Source organism: Pongo abelii, chromosome 19 (assembly GCF_028885655.2).
Source record: "Pongo abelii isolate AG06213 chromosome 19, NHGRI_mPonAbe1-v2.0_pri, whole genome shotgun sequence".
Classification (NCBI taxonomy): Eukaryota; Metazoa; Chordata; class Mammalia; order Primates; family Hominidae; genus Pongo; species Pongo abelii.
Window position 1 is genome coordinate 4,037,514 of NC_072004.2, and position 22,126 is coordinate 4,059,639.

At 45.6% G+C, this 22,126-nt stretch overlaps 1 protein-coding gene across 5 annotated transcripts in view; it reads right to left on the reverse strand.

Moving 5' to 3' along the window:
• ANKFY1 (ankyrin repeat and FYVE domain containing 1) overlaps positions 1–18,360 on the reverse strand; it is a 99,573-nt gene extending 81,213 nt beyond the window's left edge. For 3 of the 5 annotated variants that reach the window (XM_063717958.1, XM_009251146.4, XM_002826859.5), the window contains exon 1: positions 18,274–18,360. Coding sequence is in view for 4 of the 5 variants with exons in the window: in XM_009251146.4 (XP_009249421.2) it covers positions 18,274–18,283 (10 nt within the window). In the remaining variant the exon portion in view is untranslated. Of the gene's footprint in view, positions 1–17,937; positions 18,211–18,273 lie in introns of those variants that run through there. The other 2 variants (XM_054535381.2, XM_054535380.2) reach the window with 2 other exon arrangements.
• Positions 18,361–22,126: the final 3,766 nt, after the last annotated feature.

Consider the following 22,126-nt stretch of genomic DNA (forward strand, 5'->3'; position numbering starts at 1 on the left):
AGGAGGTTCAGGCTGCAAAGAGCCGAAATTTTGCCACTGTACTCCAGCCTGGACAACAGAGCAAGACCCTGTCTCAAAAAAAAAAACAAACCAACCAGCCAGGTCTGGTGGCTCATGCCCGTAATCCCAGCACTTTGGGAGGCTGAGGCGGGCAGATCATGAGGTCAGGAGTTCAACATCAGTCTGGCCAATATGGTGAAACCCCATCTCTACTAAAAATACAAAAATTATCTGGGTGTGGTGGCACGCAACTGTAGTCCCAGCCACTTGGGAGGCTGAGGCAGAAGAATCGCTGGAACCCAGGAGGTGAAGGTTGCAGTGAGCCGAGATCGTGCCCCTGCACTCCAGCCTGGGTGACAGAGGACAGTCCGTCTCAAAAAACAAACAACAACAACAACAACAACAAAAAAACAACCAAATAAAGAAAAAAAGTTATGAGAAATAGAGAAGACAGGCAATTAAGCCAACGCAGTAAACCCTGAGAGCACTCTGATAGCGGATACAAATGGAGTGTGGCGGGAGACCTCCTGGTTTAAGCTAGTGTAAAGAATATGTTTCAGAAAAGTAGTATCTTACTTCAAAGATTTAAATAAAGCCTGTATTTGTTTGTAGCATACTGGACCCAGAAAATGCAAGAGAAGGTTTCGATCTTTTATTTCCTTGGTCAGATTCTCCTTTTAAGCTTGTATCAATCAACAGATTTGTCAAACAGACAAAGTACATAAACGCAGTATGAGAAATACAAATAATTATGAGCCCAAGCCTCGCCCTCTCCTCCAAGAGTTCACTGACAATAATATCAGCCACTCACCAGATGCTATGCAAGTCAACTGAAAAGGATGGCTATAGTATATACCACATCTCGCTAGTTCAACCTGGTGGCTACAAAATTATATCCCACTTGCCAAGAGACAGCCCCCAAGTTTCCACAGGGGTAACCTTTTCTTCCATAAGCAACCTGAACCCTCTAACCTTGGTTTCAATGACACCATATTCTAGCCAACCTAAATCTTTTGCTCCTCAAGAACTCCAACCCAGCATGACTATAGCTGGCTGGGGAATTTCCATTTCCATTTCACTTAAACTGTCGATCTGCAAATATTTATGCACTAAGCATTTTGGCAGATTAGGAGGTGCCTCTTTTAAGAGTTAAAAGGGCAATCTAGGCTGGGTGTGGTGGTTCACACCTGTAATCCCAGCACTTTGTGGGGCCCAGGCAGGAGGATCTCTAAAGCCTATGAGTTTGAGACCAGCCTGGGCAACATGGTGAAACCCCGTCTCTACAAAAAAATACAAAAATGAGCCAGGGGTGGTGGTGGGCACCTGTAGTCCCAGCTACTCAGGAGGCTGAGGCAGAAGGATTGCTTGAGCCTGGTGGGAGGTAGAGGTTGTGGTGAGCTGAGATCGCACCACTGCACTCCAGCCTGGGCGACAGAGAGAGACCCTGTCTTTAAAAAAAAAAAAAAGAGAGAGAGAAAAAGAAAAAGAAAAAAAAAATGACTGGAAAGTTGCTGATTCCTCTGTCTAAGCCTTCAAATGGAGGAGATCCTGAAAGCTCTGTTTCAGCCATCTTCCCCCTCTCTGCTCTCTAGGAAACCATACACATTTCCTTAAATATCAGTTATACACATAAATTCCAAAATCTACAGCAACAGCCCTAGTCTCTCTACAGAATTCCTGATTCAAATATGTAGCAGCTGCCTGGACAATGACACAAGATATAAACTACCAAGGTAATGAGCAGAGAAGAAGCAAGATAAAAGCAGGGCTTTAGCATGATTTGGGGCTCTTAGTCACAAAATTACAGATGCTCCCCACCCGGCAGCTTTTGTCGGGGGAAACTCAAAGGATCACAAATGCACTCAGGCAGCTTATGAGCACTTACCAGCGCTACTTCAATTGCCATACCATTTCACAGTATAATGGACGAGTGCTTATGGCTGAGACATTACCAGCCCGTGGGGAATACTGTCTGCTTACAAACAGCAATGCAAATGTGTCCTTGAAGTGTCACCAAGCTGTACAGTTCTTACAAGAAAAAGTACAACATTATTCTGAGCAATAATGGAGAGAGAATTTACAGTGTGCAGGTTCTAGGGCTAGACTGACTGGGATCAAACCCAGCCCCACTACTGCCTAGTTTTGATACACCTTAGGCAGGTGACCCATTCTCTTCACCTGTAAGGATGTTGTAAACACTGAAAGTACTAATACATGTAATAACCTTAGAATACAACCTGCTCTGCAGTAGGTGGCCAAAAGATATTAGCTATTATTACAATTCTTAGAAAGGCAACCCGGGGTAGTCAGTCCTGTGTTGCAAGATTCTCCCTGCACACTGATAGCCCAGAGCACGCATTCCAGAGCCTCACTGACTGGGTTTGACCCCAGCTTACCCATTTACTAGCTGTGTGACCTTGGGCAAGTGACTTACTCCTCTCTGTGCTTCAGTCTTCTCACATGGAAAATGAGACTAATGATATTATCTTAGAGCAGGTGTCCCCAGCCTCCAGGCCGTGGACGGGTACTAGTTTGTGGCATGTTAGGAACTAGGTCACACCCAGCAGGAGGTGAGCTGCGGGCAAGTCAGCATGGCCACCTGAGCTCCGCCTCCTGTCAGATCAGCAGCAGCATTAGATTCTCACAGGAATGTGAACCCTACTGTGAACCGCGCATGCGAGGGATCTAGGTTGCGCGTTCCTTAGGAGACTCCAATGCCTGATGATCTGAGGTGGAATAGTTTCATCCTGAAACTACTCCCTTCCCTACCCCATCTACGGAAAAATTGTCTTCCACAAAACCAGTCTCTGGTGCCAAAAAGATTGGGGACCACTGTCTTAGAGAAGTATGTGTAAAGTCATTAGGATAGGTTAAATCACTCGGAACAGTGTCTGGTTTAGTAAGGTTTACCACTGCTGCTACTCCTCCGCCTACTTATTCTTCATCAAGTGGCCAGTTTTCAGCCGTGGTTTTTTCTTTGTCCCCTTCCAACTTTCATTTGAAAAGCAAGCCTAGAAATTTAATTAGCCGGGCATGGTGGCGCATGCCTGTAGTCCCAGAGATGATGCCACTGCATTCCAGCCTGGGTGACAGAGCGAGACTCTGTCTCAAAAAAGGAGAGGAGAGGAGAGCAAACCTAGAAATTTAAATAATAGATAAAACCTAGAGTTTCACCAAAAAAGCTACGCTAAGTATCAGTGAAGAATGCCAGGAACTTCCAATTTTCTCATGTTTCTTTCCAAATAACACCTACCTGTTCTCCATGAGTGCAGTCTATGATCAGACTTTCAGTAAGTATCCTTTCTCATAGTTCATCACTCTTCAGTTAACAAAACATGCTTAAGACAAAAAAACTTCATTCATTATGAATACCCTAAAATAAAGAGTGCAATGTCTATTGCAAAACAGTAGTTAATCAGCAAATTACCTCTTCAGAAGTTATATGGCACAGTCAGAAGAGAAACCAAGAATGATTTTTAGACCACTCTTCCTTCTAGGTCAGGAGTTGGCATACTTTCTGTAAAGGGCTAGGTAGCAAATATTTTAGGCTTTGGGAGCCATACAGTCTCTGTGGGTCTCTGTGGCACCACTCAACTCTGCCAGTTATAACGCAAAAGTACAAATTAATGAATGTGGCTGTTTCCCTAAAAATACTTTATTTATGAACACTGAAAATGGAATTTCATATAATTTTCACACCATGATACATTGTTTTGATTTTTCTTCAACAAGGTTAAAATATTTAAAATATAGTTAACATTTATAAGTTATTTTTATATGTTACATCTCTAACATATAAATAAATTCTCAGCTTAAGGACTGCACAAAAACAAGTCGACAGGTCTCAGGTCAGATTTGGCTGAGAGGCCATACAAGCCCTGTTCCCCTGCTGGTGATTTTAAATTAGGATGTTAAAATCACACCCAGAGCCAAACGAAAAGGGAAGAAAGCAGTTTATCTATCTGGAACGCCTAGAATTCTGTAACCTCTCACTTCTTACCAAACCCTAAGCCACAACAGCAGCCACTGCATCTTCAAGATATGCCTCTCTCCAAGCTTATCTCCTCACCCTCAGAAACAGGCGCACAGTAACGCCTCCTACCCCTAGACAAACATCTCTTCCACACAGTTATGCCCGTGACTGCCCAGTTTATCATACGCTTTGCCTTCTCCACCCATTTCTTAAGAGTCCTCCTTAGTCACTACTTCCTGCCTTACCTCCCTAACCTCTGAAACTTGGCTTCAACCCACATCACTCTACTCAACAGTCACAATGATCAAATCACCCACTTTGATGACCTTTTCCTTATTCTTCAAGCTCCTCCACCTCTCTGTAGCCTCCAACTCTCAACCACCCCATTCTTACAACTCTTGTTTTGGCTTCCTAACTCTGTACTCTAGCTTTCTTCCTAGCCTTGTTACAGACCCTTCACCTGCTATTCTGACTCCCCACTTTCTCAAACGGCACAGCATTGCAAGGTGCAGACCTACATCTGAACCTCTTCTAAATTGTCTTCCTTGAACGTGGTTTCGTGCGTACCCATACTTTACTGTCACTGCTGTAAAAATGGACCCGAATCTCTTTTTCCTTCAACAGCTCCTGCTGAAAGAATGACTGACTGGTACTATAAACTCCACAAGTCCAAAATCAAACTTCATGTCTTCCTCAAATCAAAGTCTTCTTCCTACTTCATTTCATGTTATCAAAGCTCTAGGTTATCCATGTACAAGCTGTGATAATGCATTTATAATAGTATACCAAACATACAAAATATTTAGAGATAAATTTAACAAAATGTGCAACGCATGCACACTGAAACTATGAAACACTGCTGACAGAAATGAAAGGCAACCTAAATAAACAGAGAGTTATATACTGCGCTCATGGATTGGAAGGCTCAACAGCTCAATATTGTTAAGATGTCAGGTGTCTCCAAACTGGTCTATAGATCCAATACCTTCCCAATAAAAATCCCAGCAAACTGTGTTTGTAGAATTTGAAAGAATGATTCTAAATTTTTTTTTTCTTAGAAACAGGGTCTCCCTCTGTCACCCAGGCTGGGGTGCAGTGGCCTGATCATAACTCACTGCAGCCTCGAACTCCTGGGCTCAAACAACTAGAACTACAGGTTAGCACCACCACATCTGGCCAATTTTTTTGTAGAGACAGGGTCTCAGTATGGCGCCCAAGCTGGTCTTGAACTCCTGGCCTCAAGGGATCCTCCCACTTTGGTCTTTTAAACTGCTGGGATTACAGGCATGCACAGCCACAGGCAGCTGATTCTAAAATTTGGGTGGAAATGCAAAGTTCCTAGAATAGCCAAAAAAATTCTGGGCGGGAGAAAGAAAAAGGTTTAGCATTTACCTGACTCAAGGCTGCGTATAAAGCTACAGTAAATAGGACAGCATCATACTGGCATCAAGATAGATATCCAGAGCAATGGAAAATAACAGAATCCAGGAATAGACTTTGACATACACAAATGATCTGACAATGGTGTGAAGGCATTTCAATGAGGAAAGAGCAGTGGGACCAGAACAACTGGCGATCCATATGAAAATGCAAATCCCTATTCCTAGACACCACTACATATAAAAACTAACTCAAAATCACATATCTAAATGTAAGGGTTAAAACTGTAGCCTTCTAGAGGCAGATGAAGTCCCAGCTACTCAGGAGGCTGGGGAGGAAGGATCACTTGAACCCACGAGTTTGAGGCTATAAGGCACTATGATCACGTCTGTGAATAGCCACTAAACTCCAGCCTGGGAAACCCTGTCTTCCTGTCTCTTTAAAAACAAAAACAAAAAGAAACAACAATTTTTAAAAATGAGCTTCAAATCATTGACAGGTAAAATTTTTAAAAATTAAATAAAAATTAAAAAAAAAACAAAAACTACAGAACTTCCAGACTAAAACACAGAAAAAATCTTAGTGACCTCAGATTAAGCAAAGACAAACTGTTAAAAAAAAAATTACAGAAGAAAAATGGCTAAATTTGACTTTACCAAATTTTAAAAACTGTTCTTGAAAAGTCATAAAAAAATAAAAAGGCAAGCCACAGACTGGGAGAAAATATGTGCAAAACATCCAACAAAAAACTTGCAGACAAGGCTGGGCATGATGGCTCACACCTGTAATCCCAGCACTTTGGGAGGCCAAGGTGGATGGATCACTTGAGGTCAGGAGTTCAAGACCAGCCTGGCCAACATGGCAAAACCCCGTCTCTACAAAAACACAAAAATTAGCTGGGTGCAGTGGCGTGTGCCTCTAGTCCCAGCTACTAGGGAGGATGAGGCAGGGGAATCACTTGAATCCGGGAGACAGAGGTTGCAGTGAGCTGAGATCGTACCACTGCACTCCACCCTGGGCAACAGAATGAGACTCCGTCTTAAAAAAAAAAAAAAAAAAAAAGACTTGTATACAGATTATATTAAGAACTCTTACAACTCAATAAGACAACCCAATAAAAAAGAGCAAAAAAACTGGAGAGTTCACCAAACAAGATAAATGTATAGTAAATAAGCACATGAAAAGATGTGCATCATTAGTAATTAAGATGCAAATTGAAATCACAATGAAATACCACTACACACCCACTAGTATGGCTAAAATTAAAAAGTTATGGCAAAGATTTGGAGAACTAGGCCAAGCGCAGTGGTTCACACCTATAATCCCAAAAGTTTGGAAGGCTGAGGCGGGAGAACAGCTTGAAGCTAGGAGTTTGAGAACAGCTGGGCAACAGAGTGAGACCCCCGTCTCCACAAAAAAATTTTAAAAATTAGCCAAGTGTGGTGGTGTGTACCTGTAGTCCTAGCCACTTGAGAGGCTGAGATGGAAGGACTGCTTGAGCCCAGGAGTTCGAGGCTGCAGTAAGCTATGATCATACCACTGCACCCCAGCCTGGGTAACAAAACACAAACAAACAAACAAAAAAATTGGAGAACTAGAAGCTAGAAGCCTGATACATTGCTAATGGAAATGCAAAATGGCATAACCATTCTGGAAAACAGTTTGATGGTTTCTTATAAAGCTAAACATACACTTGCCTTATGGCCAACAATTCCACTCCCAGTTATTTCCTCAAAATAAACACGAATTCTATTTAAATGTTCAATGAAGCTTTATTATAACAACTGGAAACAACCGGAATGTCCAGCTGGTAAACAGACACAACTGTCACACATCCATATAATGGAAGAGCACTCAGCAATAAAACAGAAGGGACTGATACCAGACACATGAGGTACAGATGTATCTCAAAAGCAATATGCTACGTGAAAGGAGCCAGGCACAAAAGACTACATACTGTATGATCCCATATGAAGGTGTAGTTTCATAGTAGGCAAACTAGGATCACTTGAGGTCAGGAGTTCGAGACCAGCCTGGCCAACACGGTGAAACCCTGTCTGTACTAAAAATACAAAAATTAGCTGGACCAGGGTGGCACACACTTGTAATCCCAGCTACTTGGGAGGCTAAGACAGGAGAACCGCTTGAACCTGGGAGGCAGAGGTTGCAGTGAGCCGAGGTCAAGCCACTGCACTCCAGCCTGGGCAACAGAGCCAGACTCCATCTCAGAAAAACCAAACAACAATAACAACAACAAACCATACTAGGCAAACTATAGCAAGAGAAAGCAAATCAGTGATTGCCAGGAGGCAGGGGAATGGGACTGACTGCAAAGGAGTTCAAGGGAATTTTTTACGGTGATAGACATCTTCTAGCATGATTGTGCTGGTGGTTATATGACTGTATATATTTGTCAACTGACAGTTAAAATTGGTACATTTTATTGTTTGTCAATTACACCTCAATAAATCTAACAACAAACTCCTTCCTCTGGGATGTACCGTGACATCTTTCTATTCCTTGCTGATCACACCAACATTTCCTTGAGGCCTTAGCATCATTCCTGTTGCCCTTCTCATCCTTCTACCTCTCTATTCTATCCTACATACATCGTTATTAATCTTCCTAAAACACAGCTCACCTAACCAATCAATTTCAGCTGGTTCCCCACTGTCTACAAAAGTGCCAGTTTCCTAATGTGGCATTCTGATTCACTTAAGAAGTTTCTTGAGCCGAGAAACCATCTTATTCACTTCACTGGTAGTATCTTGAACCGTGTGGCACGCGTGGTCTTTGAGCATTCAGAAACTGCACACAGAGGAATTTCAGAAATCTTCTGACTTAATAAACTACACGACTTTACCTACCATGGTAGGCAGAAAAATGCCCCCACCCCCATAAGACACTAATATCCTAATCCCTGGAACCTGTGAATGTTACCTTATATGACAACAACAACAACAACAAAAAGTGTCTCTGCATTGACCAAAACATCATTATGCAGCACGTAACTGTTCATGTATCCTTGTAAGAGCGAGCAAAGGGCCGGCAGCAGTGGCTCACGCCTGTAATCCCAGCACTTTCAGAGGCCAAGGTGGGTGGATCACGAGGTCAGGAGATCGAGACCATCCTGGCTAACACGGTGAAACCCCATGTCTACTAAAAATACAAAAATTAGCCAGGTGTGGTGGCGGGCACCTGTAGTCCCAGCTACTCGGGAGGCTGAGGCAGGAGAATCGCCTGAATCCGGGAGGCGGAGGTTGCAATGAGCCAAGATCATACCACTGCACTCCAGCCTGGACCACAGAGTGAGACTCCATCTCAAAAAAAAAAAAAAAAAAAAGAAGGCACAGAGGGAGTTTGACCCACTCAGAGTAGAAGGTCTTGTGAACACAGAACAGAGAGAAATTTGAAGATGCTGTCCTTGAAGACTGGAATGATGCAGCCAATAGCCAAGGAATGTCAGCAGCCTCTTGCAGGTGGAAGAATCAGGAAAAAGATTTTCTCCTAGAGCCTCCAGAGGGAATAGGGCCCTACTGAGACCTTGATTTGAGCCCAGTGATACTGATTTCAATCAGACTTCTGTCCTCCAGAATCATAAGAACACGTTTCTGTTGTTTTACGCCATCTAGCTTGTGGAAATCCGTTGCAGCAGCCACATGAAACTAAAACACCAATACTTACAAACAAAAAATTCTGTATAGTAAAAGATTTTAATGCCCTAGTAACTTTTTGCTAGATTAATGTCAACATCATCTTATGGAGTAAACGGAAATGTACACTTTCCTGTAATATTTTGCAATAAGACAGAAAGTGGGAATTAATATTTTTTATGTCTCCTATGGCAGTTAAGCTCTTCACATTCATCATCTCAAATTCTAACTATATTGAAAAAGTAATATACTAACAGTGAAATTCACTTGCATTAAGTGGGTTGCCTAAAATCACACAATTAGCAGAAGACAGACTCAAGATTTGTGATCTTAAGCCAGAACCCATCCCATTAATACCATGATGCCAGATTTCAGCTCCAATATCAGAACACCAAGATTAGTCATTAATCAATCCAGCAATTAAATGAGCGCCTTCCATTTCCCGCAGTAAATGCATTCCACTCCCCTCCGGCCACACTGTATTCAGTCTTCTTAGAGTCACACCACCCCGGCACTTCCTTTCTCTACACTTCCATAGCTCCTCTATTCTAGCCAAAACTGTAGCAATGAATTAGTGTTCTTCGTCTTTTTTTTTTTTTTTTTTTGAGACAGAGTTTCTCTTGTCGACCAGACTGCAGTGCAATGGTGTGATCTTGGCTCACTGCAACCTCTGCCTCCCGGATTCAAGCAATCCTCCTGCCTCAGCCTCCTGAAGCAGCTGGGATTACAGGTGCCTGCCACCATGCCCAGCTAATTTTTTTGTATTTTTAGCAGAGACAGGATTTCACCATGTTGGCCAGGCTGGTCTTGAACTCCTGACCTCAGGTGATCCCCTGGCCTCGGCCTCCCAAAGTGCTGGGATTACAGGCATGAGCCACCGTGCCGTCTCTTCATGTAATTCTTTAATGACTAAATGACTTTATACCTATTCTGCTTTAACTATGTCCATTAGACAAAGAGAAATGATTGTAAAGGCTGTGATAACATTCTATTTGGAGAACTACAAGAATAATTTTTTGTTCCAGGCTTATATTAGGATCTTCCACAAAAAAATATTTCATTAAAGTGTCAGCTTCCCAGAAAATACTATCTTCCTTATTGGCATCAGATTAGAAAAGCTCTTCACTGGTGATTAATTACCACCACTACTACTTTTCTTTTTTTTTTTTTCTTTTGAAACGGAGTCTCACTCTTGTCGCCCAGGCTGGAGTGCAGTGGCACGATCTCAGCTCACTGCAACCTCCGCCTCCCAGGTTCAAGCAATTCTCTGGCCTCAGCCTCCCAAATAGCTAGGATTACAGGAGTGCACCACCAAGCCTGGCTACTTTTTGTATTTTTAGTAGAGACAGCGTTTCACCATGTTGCTCAGGCTGGTCTCAAACTCCTGACCTTGTGACCGGCCCGCCTCGGCCTCCCAAAGTGCTGGGATTACAGGCGTGAGCCACCACGCCCAGCCCACAAATCTGGATGTTTAAAAGCTCCCAGGTGGCCGGGTGCGGTGGCTCACGCCTGTAATCCCAGCACTTTGGGAGGCCGAGGCAGGCGGATTATGAGGTGAGGAGATCGAGACCATCCTGGCTAATACGGTGAAACCCCGTCTCTATTAAAAATACAAAAAATTAGCCAGGCGCGGTAGCGGGCGCCTGTAGTCCCAGCTACTTGGGAGGCTGAAGCAGGAGAATGGCGTGAACCCAGGAGGTGGAGCTTGCAGTGAGCTCAGATCGCAGCACTGCACTCCAGCCTGGGCAATAGAGCGAGACTCTGTCTCAAAAAAAAAAAAAAGCTCCCAGGTAACTGTACTGTGCAGGGTTCTCCAGGTTGAGAACTATGTACTAACGGAATGAAGGAGAGAGGAAATCACAGATGTGAGAGGTGTACAGCATCTGGGGGATTTGGTGACTGATGCAGATCTTGGGGGGAGTCGGGGATAACTTTTTGGTTAGTGACTTGAGAGTCTGGCTGAACAGTAGCGCCATTAATCATGAATGTAGAAGAGAAAACCTGGTATAACTAGAAAGCACAACATGCATGCTGATTTGAAATACTTTTGCCTTTCCTTCTCTGTTCTGCAAGTTCCATTAAGGTTAAGGTTGTGTCTTGCTCATTTTGTCATCTCTGGCATAGTAGCTTGCACCTACCGTAAAATACGTTTTTCCTGAATGCAATTCAACTCTGTTAGGTTCGTCTGCCTCATGTTACAGTCAGTGGCATGACTTACACATCTTTCAAAAGCTCACCTTGTATAGCAGTGACAATTGGGCTGGTTTCATAAGAAATGTACAACAAATATTAGCTAACTAGCCATTTCCACCCCAAACTCCTGACTGGAAACACTTCCAACTTAGACATCACCACATAGAAGTATACCGGGTAAAGCAAATATGTCCAAAAGTGAGGTCAAATATTTGTTCTCAAATCTATTCCTCCTCTACCTCTTAGCAGCTCAGCCATTTGTCTGAGTCATCCAGACCTAGAACTCCTGAGTCATCTTTGATTCTCTCTCATCAACATTCAACCAGGTTTCAAAAGTCCTGTCTTTTATATGTTCTGTGCTCTTTCTCCCATCAGTCCTCATCAGCCCCACAGCCCCTACCAAATGGCTCACCATCAACTGCTACAGCTTGCTCTCTGACTTCCTTTCTTCCCAATCCATCCTCTACACTGCAGTCATTTCGTCATGCCTCACACAATTCCTGTTATGTCGCTACCATGGCTGATTCCTCTCAGTAGTATCGCTCCATGAGTCTCAGAATAAAATCCAAATGCTGAACCAATGCCCTTAATAATCTGGCCCTTAACATACTCTTCCAACTTCACATCCCACTAATTCCTTCCACTAGAACAGTAGCCTCTCCTCAATCTCCTGTCCCCATGTCCAAAGGAGGGCCATTTTCAAAGCTCAGCTCAAGCAATGTCTCCTGCAACAAGACCTTCCCTGATTATCCAAAATACTTTCCCCATTACTTCCTTAAAAAATCTCTCCCTGAGTTTTCAAAGTAACTCCTAAGCATTTTTTACCTTTCACCTTACAATATAGTTTCTCATATACAATTTCTTTTATCTCCCCTCCTAGACGTCAGAACTCCCTGTGAATAAGCTTTAGTTCTGGCTATTCTTATTTAACTACCAATTACTTCTCCCTCTATACCCATTCCATGGTTATCTCCTCCTCCCGACAGTACCTTACCAGATGGGGTTCAATAAATACCACAGGTTCAACAGGAGATTCTGGGGACACAGCAATTTCTCATTTTGTTCAGCAAGGCTGTAAATCATGGTAGTATCTCAAACTGCCTACAGCAAATCACCTTTCCAGTGACAGAATCCTGTGTATCTCAGCACAATTCAGTAGCTTTACTTTGACATATCCACTAATGGATAAATCTTATTTCTCAGTAAAAATAATTCACAAGGAGAAAGCTAACAGCCACAGCTGGTGACAGTCGTCACCAGGAAAGGGAGAGAAAAGAAAAGAATGGTATAAAAGGAACAGTCCTTAAGAGGTCTCTGGACTATACATAATTATCAATGACCTGGGACATTTGTTCAGTAAGTAAAACAATAAACAGATAAATTTCAGAAGTAGGGCCAGGCGCAGTGGCTCACGCCTGTAATCCCAGCACTTTGGGAGGCCAAGGCGGGCGGATCACGAGGTCAGGAGATCAAGACCATCCTTGCTAACACAGTGAAACCTCGTCTCTACCAAAAATACAAAAAATTAGCCAGGCTTGGTGGTGGGCGCCTGTAGTCCCAGCTACTCGGGAGGCTGAGGCAGGAGAATGGTGTGAACCCGGGAGGGGAGCTTGCAGTGAGCCGAGATCGCGCCACTGCACTCCAGCCTGGGCGACAGAGCCAGACTCCGACTCAAAAAAAAAAAAAAAGTGGAAACAGCAAAGTTCCTTCTTTCCTTATTTCTACCAGCCTCCACTAATGAAGCATTTTCTGGAACAGGACTATCCAAAGCACTTCTGGCAATGGTGCAAGTGTTCTATTAATATGTGCTGTCCATTAGGGGAAGCTACTAGCCACATGGCTACTGAGTACTTGGAATAGGACTAGCACAACTGAGAAGTTAATTTTAAATTTTATTTAATTTTAATCAAATTTAAGTAGCCACATGTGGCTAGTGACTATTGTGTTGGTCAATGAATACCCAGAACATGGAATGCTTTCCCCATGTTGCTTGGGTTGTTGTCAAAAGTATTTTTCTGATCAAATTCCATCAAGTTAACAAAAATTTATGATAAATTTTCTGTTCAATATACTATTTACAAAAAAATTACATTTTTTTCAATTTTTACTTTTACTGAGGAAAAGAAATGGAGAGTGATTTTAGAGGAGACTCAAGAGAAAGACTGTGCACCAGGGTGAAAGCATCAGGTGCTGTGGGAAAAGCATCAGTCGCTGTGGAAGAAACATTAGGCGCTGTGGAAAAAGGCTCTTCCTGCAACTGAGAAATATCCTAGGATCCCCAAAGCTACTTGTGAGCTACAGATGATCCCCCTTTTAAAGCTGAGGACACTGAGACTGACAGCAATTAATTGGTTTATGATCACAGCTTAAACTAGGATTTAAATCCATGTCCAGCTGCAGAGTCTGAGCTCTTAAACACTACATTTTATTTTATTATTATTATTTTTTGAGACAGTCTCTGTTGCTCATGCTGGGGTGCGGTGGCACGATCTCGGATCACTGCAACCTCCACCTCCCGGGTTCAAGTGATTCTCCTGACTCAGTCTCCTGAGCAGCTGGGATTACAGGCACATGCCACCACGCCTGGCTAATTTTTGTATGTTTAGTAGAGATGGGGTTCCACCATGTTGGTCAGGCTGGTCTGGAACTCCTGACCTCAAGTGATCCGCCCACCTTGGCCTACCAAAGTGCTGAGATTACAGGCGTAAGCCACAGTCCCCAGCCTTAAACATTGTATTTTAGTTGCTAAAACAAAATGGGCTGGAAGAAAAGCAGGTTAGGTAGCTCCTAGCAGACTTATGTTATCCAGAGCATAATAAAAGGTGGACCAGCCAGTTTGCTTGACAAGAGGCTAAGGATGTATCCAGGCAACTTTTCTTGATGGCTAGCAGGTGATGCTCAATAAATTCATACATTCCTTCAATCACAGCCATGATTCTAAGCTGGGAGATACAGGAGTGAGCAAAACAGACCAAGTTCCTGCCCTCATGGGGTTTATATTCCAGTGAGGGATGCTCTCTAATGAGATGACAACTGAACAGACACTGAGTGAATAAAGTGGGTCAGTTGTGTGGAGAAACAGTGGAGGACTGTTCCAGGCCAAGAGAACTGCAGGGACAAAGACACAGAGGTAGCAGCATGTTGGGCACACACAAAGAACAGCAAAAAAGTCAGTGTGGCAGGGGCATAGTGAATGAAAGTAGGAAATAAGCTCGAAGCGTTAAGTGGGGCCCACACCCTGTTAATACTTAACAGAGAATTGGAATATATTTTAAGATTATGGAGAACTGTGAGAGTTGGGCATTGAGGAGCAGGAGTATATTAAGAAGAGTGGGAGAGACATGATCTGATTGATGTCTTAAAGGGAACACTAGAAACTGTGAAATTAGGCTGTGAGAAAGCAAAATCTAGGAGGAAAAGTTAAAAGCAACCTTTTAATTGGAACCTTTTGAAGTAGTTCACTTGGGTTACAAAGGCAGCTTAGGGCTGGGAGCGGTGGCTCACACCTGTAATCCCAGCACTTTGGGAGGCCCAGGCAGGTGAATGGCTTGAGCCCAGGAGTTCAAGACCAGCCTGGACATCATCACAAAACCCCAACTCTACAAAAAATACAAAAATTAGCTGATGTGGCGGCATGCACATCTGCACTCCCAGCTACTTGGGAGGCTGAAGTGAGAGAATCACTTGAGCCTGGGAGGTGGAGATTGCAGTGAGCTGTGATCACGCCATTGTACTCCAGCCTGGGTGACAGAGTGAGATCCTGTCTCAAAAAAAAAAAAAAAAAAAAAAAAAAACACAAACGAAGCTTAGAATAAGCAGGATAGCCACAGAGATGTAGAGTTGGCGAATAAAACTAATTTTAGGACAGACTTTGGCTAAATATATGGTCAAATGAATAGCCATGGATAGATGCAAGGAAAGAAGGCTGTTCTCTAAACAAGTCACAGAAGAAGCTGTATCCTCAGTCCCTCAGGATCCTATTTACTATTCCTAGGCACTATCTCCCACATTCTCACACGGCCAACCAACCATTATCAGGGAAGTTCCCATAGTGTGTTTACAGATCATTCAAGTTATATGACACAGATGTCTGCTATTTATTTATATTTAAATAACTCTCTCCAAACAAGCATAGCAGGCTCTGAGAATCTGATTAAAGCACAAGCAGTATTAATATCCCATGAAACATTTTCTACCCAATCTTGCCTTCCTTTGCATAGCAAGCACCTTCAGGTTAATGAGCTAAATGGCCCAGAATGCCTCCTAGTTGAAGTCTGCAACATCGTTTCTAAAAAGCTTAAATCCCAACAAAAAGTTGGGACACAAAAAAGGTAAAAGAAAAACCGTGGCCGGCCAGGTGTGGTGGCTGACACCGGTAATCCCAGCACTTTGGGAGGCCGAGACCGGCAGATCAGCTGAGGTCGGGAGTTCAAGACCAGCCTAACCAACACAGTGAAACCCCATCTCTACAAAAATTAGCCGGGTATGATGGCGGGTGCCTGTAATCCCAGCTACTTGGGAGGCTGAGGCGGGAGAATCGCTTGAACCCAGGAGGTGGAGGCTTCGGTGAGCCGAGACTGCGCTATTGCACTCCCGCCTGGGCAACAGAGTGAGACTCCCTCAAAAGGAAAGGAAAAGGGAAGGGAAGGGAAGGAAAGAAAGACTGTGAAGTCAGAACTTCACGACTGCTTGCCTAGCTATCCCCCTGCTAATTTAACCCTGAAAGGATGTCTTCTTCGTGTGTTTAAGGAGAGACACCCCACTGGCAAGATGTCTCTCAAGGCGCTTGCCAGATGATGAGTATGCTGACTCAGCCTGTATGAGCTCCTCAGGGCTGGAACCCGACTGCAAAGCACAGCAGGTGCTCAGTAAAGCTGCTGAATGAAAAACCAGCCGCCCTCCACAATCTCAACCTTGCTAATGTATTCCCAAAACACCTAACTTACCTTCCTAGTGCAAAAGCGCCAGACTACCCATTACCTCACAGAAGACCTTCCTGAACCTTTCTACCCACCTCACTCCTGTGAGCAACAGCTGTCTGCTGTGTAATACAACATTCTGTGATTTACTCAAAAAGCAACTTCAGGGAATGCCTTGGGTTTTTGCTCCTTTTCTTACTCCTCTGCCTTCAGGCAATATTCACCTAAAGTTTCCCCCTCCAGTGATATGGTAGAAAAAGTAAAGACAAAAACTGGGTGCCTGCCAGGCACGATGGCTCATACCTGTAACCCCAGCACTTTGAGAGGCCAAAGCGGATGGATTGCTTGAGCCCAAGAGTTGGGAGACCAGCCTGGGTGACATAGTGTGACCTAGTCTCTCTCTTTTTTAAGACAGGATCTTGCTCTGTCGCCTAGGCTGATGCAGTTCACTGCAACCTCCGCCTCCCGGATTCAAATGATCCTCCCACCTCCCTAGTATTACTGCTAGGACTACAGGCACCCGCCATTACTCCATTCACTCCAGGCTGGAGTGCAGTGGCACGATCTCAGCTCACTGTAACCTCCGTTTTCCGGGTTCAAGCGATTCTTGTGCCTCATCCTCCCGAGTACCTGGAATTACAGACACGTGCCACCACACCTGGCTAACTGTCGTATTTTTTGTGGATACGAGGTTTCGCCATGTTGCCCAGGCTGCTCTTGATCTTCTGGCCTCAAGCGATCCTCCCACCTCGGCCTCCCAAAGTGCTGAAATTACTAACGCGAGCCACCACACGGGGCCAAGACCTTGTCTACACACACACAGACACACACACCTTTTTAATTAGCCAGGTGTGGTGGCGAGCGCCCGTGGTCCCAGCTACTCAGGAGGCTGAGGCAGAAGGATCGCTTGAGCCCAGGAGGCTGAAGCTACAGTGAGCCGTGACCGCGCCACTCTGTACTCCAGCCGGTGGGACAGAGCGAGACCCTGTCTCAAAACACACACACATACCCCAAAACCAACTGGGTGTCAGTCCCAGCTATCTCTGTAACTTTGCCTAAATTCCTTTATCAATAAAGGGCAAATACACACGCCAGGCCTCCTTCACGAGGTTATCTGAAGTCTAATGCAAATGAGAAAAGCCGACCAACTGTCAGGTGCTGCCCAAATCTAAGATCCATCAAGTGACGGGTTCAGTCAAAGCTCAAAACCAACAGGAAAGATCGTGGCCAAGCACACTGCAGTCACTCAATAAACAAAGGTCAAATAAGGAATAATGTTCTCCAATAATGGGGTAAAGAGGAGAACCACGCTGCCCAGATCCAACAATGTCGCTGCACGATTCCTGACAGGTAACTCTCCGTCTCTGGGCCTTCTTTCCCCCTACGTGTACAATAAGGCTTTGACAATGAAGGCTTCTAATTACTGCTACATTAAGAGAGGCAGACTCTGAGAGACCAGAGTGCCTTAAGCTGCAATGTCATGAAAAGTGCACCAGACCAGAGGGTAGGCACTGGACGGGGAGGCAAAGGCACAGAGGTCTGGTTTGGGCAGCCCTCTTGTGAGCAGTGTGACCTTGGCCAACTCCCTTCCCGCAAACCCCTTCCTCCCGTCTTCATCTGTACGCCTGGCCTGAAGGCAGGGGTTGCTGCAGAGCCGGAGCCGCCAGTGCGCCCGCCTGCGGCGTGGGCCAGCTCGGCGCTGCCTCGCCCCCACCCCAGCCCGAGGAGTCCCACGCTCTTCCGCAAGCGAGGGATGGACCCCTTCCGGATGCAGGACGTGCCAGGACAGCAGTTTCGATTTCCTAAGGAGAAGGCTTACTTCCCCCGGCGTCCCGGCACCGCCGGCAATCAAGAGCCTCCCGTGCTGCCCTCGGGGCCCCGCGGCTGCACGCAGCACCGGCACGGGACCTGCCAGCCCGGCTCCGCAGCCGGCCGCAGTCCCGCGGGGTCGGCATCGCGGGAGGGGCGTTGTCATAGGAACCGCGCTCCGGACCCCGGCCCAAGAAGCTCAGGAGAGACTAGACAGGAAGGCTCGCGAGACCCGCGGAGCCCCCATGCAACCACGACCGGCCTTCCCCTCCCACGGCAGCTTCGCACGGCCAGCAGCGCCCCCACAGCTCCGCGTCTGCCCGCGCGGCTCCACAAAAAATCCTACCTTCCGCCATGTCTGGCCCGGCACTGCCTGCAGCCTCGCGAGAAGTGCGCGGCTCAACCGGGTCGGTGCGGAACGGAATCACCAAGTGTCGCGAGAATCGCGGGAGTCGCGGCAAAGGGCGGAGCCGAGGGTAGGAAAGTGGGTGAATGAAAGCGGAGGGGATGCTGGACTCTGGGGGAAGCGGGGAGCCGGGTTTCTTTTTACCGGGTATTTTTGAGGCTCGAGATTTATTAAGCACTGACTGAGCCCTGTCATATTCCACGTCCTTGGCAGGGCACCGAAAAGGATGACACAACGAATGCAGACTACTCTGGAGAAGCTTGGCAATGAGAGGGTCGAGAGAGGGGATTTGTTGGTCCTTTAGCTTTGTAAAGAAAGGAGAGGCTGGCAGAAAGGAGTCAGTGGAGAGGTCCCTGGGGAGGTAGGATGCTCTGCATGCGATGCAGAACTCAGGAAAATGGATTAAATTTAGCCTAGAGGCAGGTCACCTTTTATTCCACTAAAACGTTAGGAAACAAGAACATGCGTGCAGATATATAGGGGGGAAGAAAATCAGGGAGATCGTTTGATGACATCGATTTTATGGGTGAAGTTATGAGACAAGGAGACCAAGAAGAGCGAAGAAACTTTGGAAGAGGACGCTGAAGTTGGAAGGCCTGGTTTCATGTGCCTCATGTATGTGTGGATGGATCACTTTTTTCTAGAACTCAGCCACCAGGCTGCAGTAGCAGATATTTTTAATTATAGCATTTGTCCAGGGCTTGGGATTGCATTGCCCAAAATAAATTGAGGGTGCTATGAGGCGACAGCCCAGGCCATCAGACATGGGATACAGACTGGCTAGGGACTGATGGAGGAGCCACGAAACTGCAGGTCTCTAATAATTGAAGGCCAGTGCAGTGCAGGTAATGTTGTGAGAGCTTGGTTTAAAGTGGCAAACAGGTTCATAGTGAAGTAGCACTAGGAGATGAGAAAAGTCCAGGATAGGCCGGGCGTGGTGGCTCACGCCTGTAATCCCAGCACTTTGGGAGGCCGAGGAGGGTGAATCACCTGAAGTCAGGAGCTCAAGACCAGCCTGGCCAACATGGTGAAACCCCGTCTCTACTAAAAATACAGAAATTAGCCGGGCGTGGTAGTGCATGCCTGTAATCCCAGCTACTCGGGAGGCTGGGGCAGTAGAATCGCTTGAACCCAGGAGGCAGAGGTTGCAGTGAGCCGGAGGTTGCAGTGAGCCGAGATTGTGTCACTGCACTCCAGCCTGGGCAACAGAGTGAGACTCTGTGTCAAAAAAAAAAAAAAAAAAATGTCCAGGACAGAGCCACGGAACAGAGCGGCTGAAGTGGAAGTGAGAAGCCAGGAACATTAGATGTTGGGATTTAGAGGTAGGAAAGGAAAGGAGTATCCGCAGCTAAAATCTTTTGTGAATGTGGGGAGGACTATACGATTAGTTAGACAATTGCAAAATGGAGGGCTAAACAGTAAGATAGCTGAATAGCATGAGACCTTTCTTGTTTTTTGTTTTTTTCAGAGATGGAGTCTCTGTGTTGGCCAGGTTGGTCTTGAACTCCTAGTCTCAAGCAATCCTCCCACCCCAAACTCCCAAAGTACTGAAATTACAGGCATGAGCCACCATGCCCGGCCCAGCATGAGACCTTTCAAAAAAGACTTTTACTCAAGGGAGAATCAAAAGAATGCATCAATAGTTCAGGATTGCAGGGAAAGTGGTAGCCTTGGAGGACAGCCAGGAGTAAGAGATAAAAGGTTGGAAGGAAGGATCTGAATTAGCTATACCTGGTGGTTCAGGCTTTTAGTTGTCGCTACTTGGGAGGCTGAGGCTGGAGAATTGCTTGAGTCCAGGAGTTTGGGACTGCAGTGAGCTCTATCCTGCCGCTGCACTGCAGCCTGGGTGACAGAGCAAGACTCTGTCTCTAAAATTAAATAAGAAAAAGAAAAGAAATTTAAAAAGAAGGATCTGAGAACAGAATAAGAGTGTCAGAAACGAAAAGGAGGATTTAAAGTTGGAGAAGCTTTAGGTGCTGTTAAGGATAAGCATTAGTGGGTAGTGAGGTGGAGTGGAGGAGGAATTTGGAACTTAGATCATGGGAACGTAGAGTCAAGCACTAAATTTTTGAGGAAGAGTAGGAATTCTGGCTGACAGGTACCTGGGAGATGAGAGACGGTGTTGAAATGTGTAAGCCTTTTTGTTGTGGCGGGAGACAAAATGCATGAAGATGGTATGGGTAGGGAGGTGCTTAGAGGAACTGCACTGAGCAAGCAACGCTGAGACAAAAAGGGTAGGGGAGAACTTTCCCTACCATGGAAGGCCATCGCTCAAAGCGTCCCTCTCTGTTGAGAATGGTTTATAGGTGTGCCCAATGGTGAGTCTTTGGGGCCTTCAGAGTGGCCAGGCATGCCAGGCTCCTCTGGATGCAAGCAGCCTCATCTTTTTATTGTGGAGTACCCTGCAAATATTGCTTGGGCCATAACGTAAAAGCGACATGAAAGTTGTTGTAAAGTACTGTCACAGCTGACTCCCAATTTTGCATGATGACTATCATTACCTCAGCAGCACCAGCCTAGGGTCTGGAATATAGCAGGCGCTCAAAATGTTTGATGAGGTGTTTCCACTATGTGCTATTCTGGGAGTTAAGAGACCTGAGTTCAAGTTCGGCTCTGCAGCTGATTTGCTGTGTTGATGATGGGCAAGTCCTCGCAAGCCTTATGCTGCATCTCAGATTCTACCTGTTTGATGAGGAAATACGACTAGAATCCACGGTTCCTAAAGATTTGGAGGGCCATGACCCCCTTTGAGAAGTTGATGAAAACCAGAGACCCTCTCCCTTTGAGTAGCACACAAATGTGTGCCCTTTCAGAGTTTGCTTGGACTAGATGCACATGATCAAAGAACTCGCCTGAAGGGATTGATCAACTCAGGGGCTTGACTGCCTCTTCATCACAACCTCGCTCTAAGGAGCCCTCTACCAGAGGTTGAAGTACCCATCTTAGAAATGACTTAACGGTATCCCTGGGCCCTTGTCTGTTTGTTGTTGTTGTTTTGATTTTTTTTTTTTGAGATGGAGTCTTGCTCTGTTGCCCAGGCTGGAGTGCAGTGGCGCGATCTTGGTTCACTGCAACCTCTGCCTCCCGGGTCCAAGCGATTCTTCTGCCTCAGCCTCCCGAGTAGCTGGGATTACAGGCACACGCCACCACGCCCAGCTAATTTTTTATTTTTAGTAGAGACGGGGTTTCACCATATTGGCCAGGCTGGTCTTGAACTCCTCGTGACCCACCCACTTCGGCCTCCCAAAGTGCTGGGATTACAGGCGTGAGCCACCACGCCTGGCCAGCCCTTGTCTTTTGAGGGGACTCTTACTGGCCTGTAACACCTGAGTTAGAGAGAACGTAGTGAAGCCTATGAAATAAAGCACTCGTAGTACTCAGTAAACTACAGCACCCACCAGGTTTGGATGGAGCTATAACATTAGCTATAACCAGAAATACAGATGTCTTGAAAAAGCTGAGCACTGGAGCATGGTTCATTTCAGACCCACTTCAGGTTTTGCAGTCCGATTCAGAGGAACTTAGTGAGGTGTTGTCTCAGACAAGGAACATGAACAGGAAGGGAATAAATGCTGTCTACCGTATCTTCAAGAGCACAGGGGAACAGACTCAGGAGGCAATGTGGTATCATGGCAGGGCGGGAAGAGGAGGACACCTCCAGTGCTAGTCCGATGAATTGGGTCAGGCACCAGTCTCAACACATCCACGCTCTGTGACCCTAGAAAAGTCAGTGTTCCTGAGCTCTGGTTTCCTCACCTGTGAAGAAGGGCTAATAGCACCCACTATGTAAGGG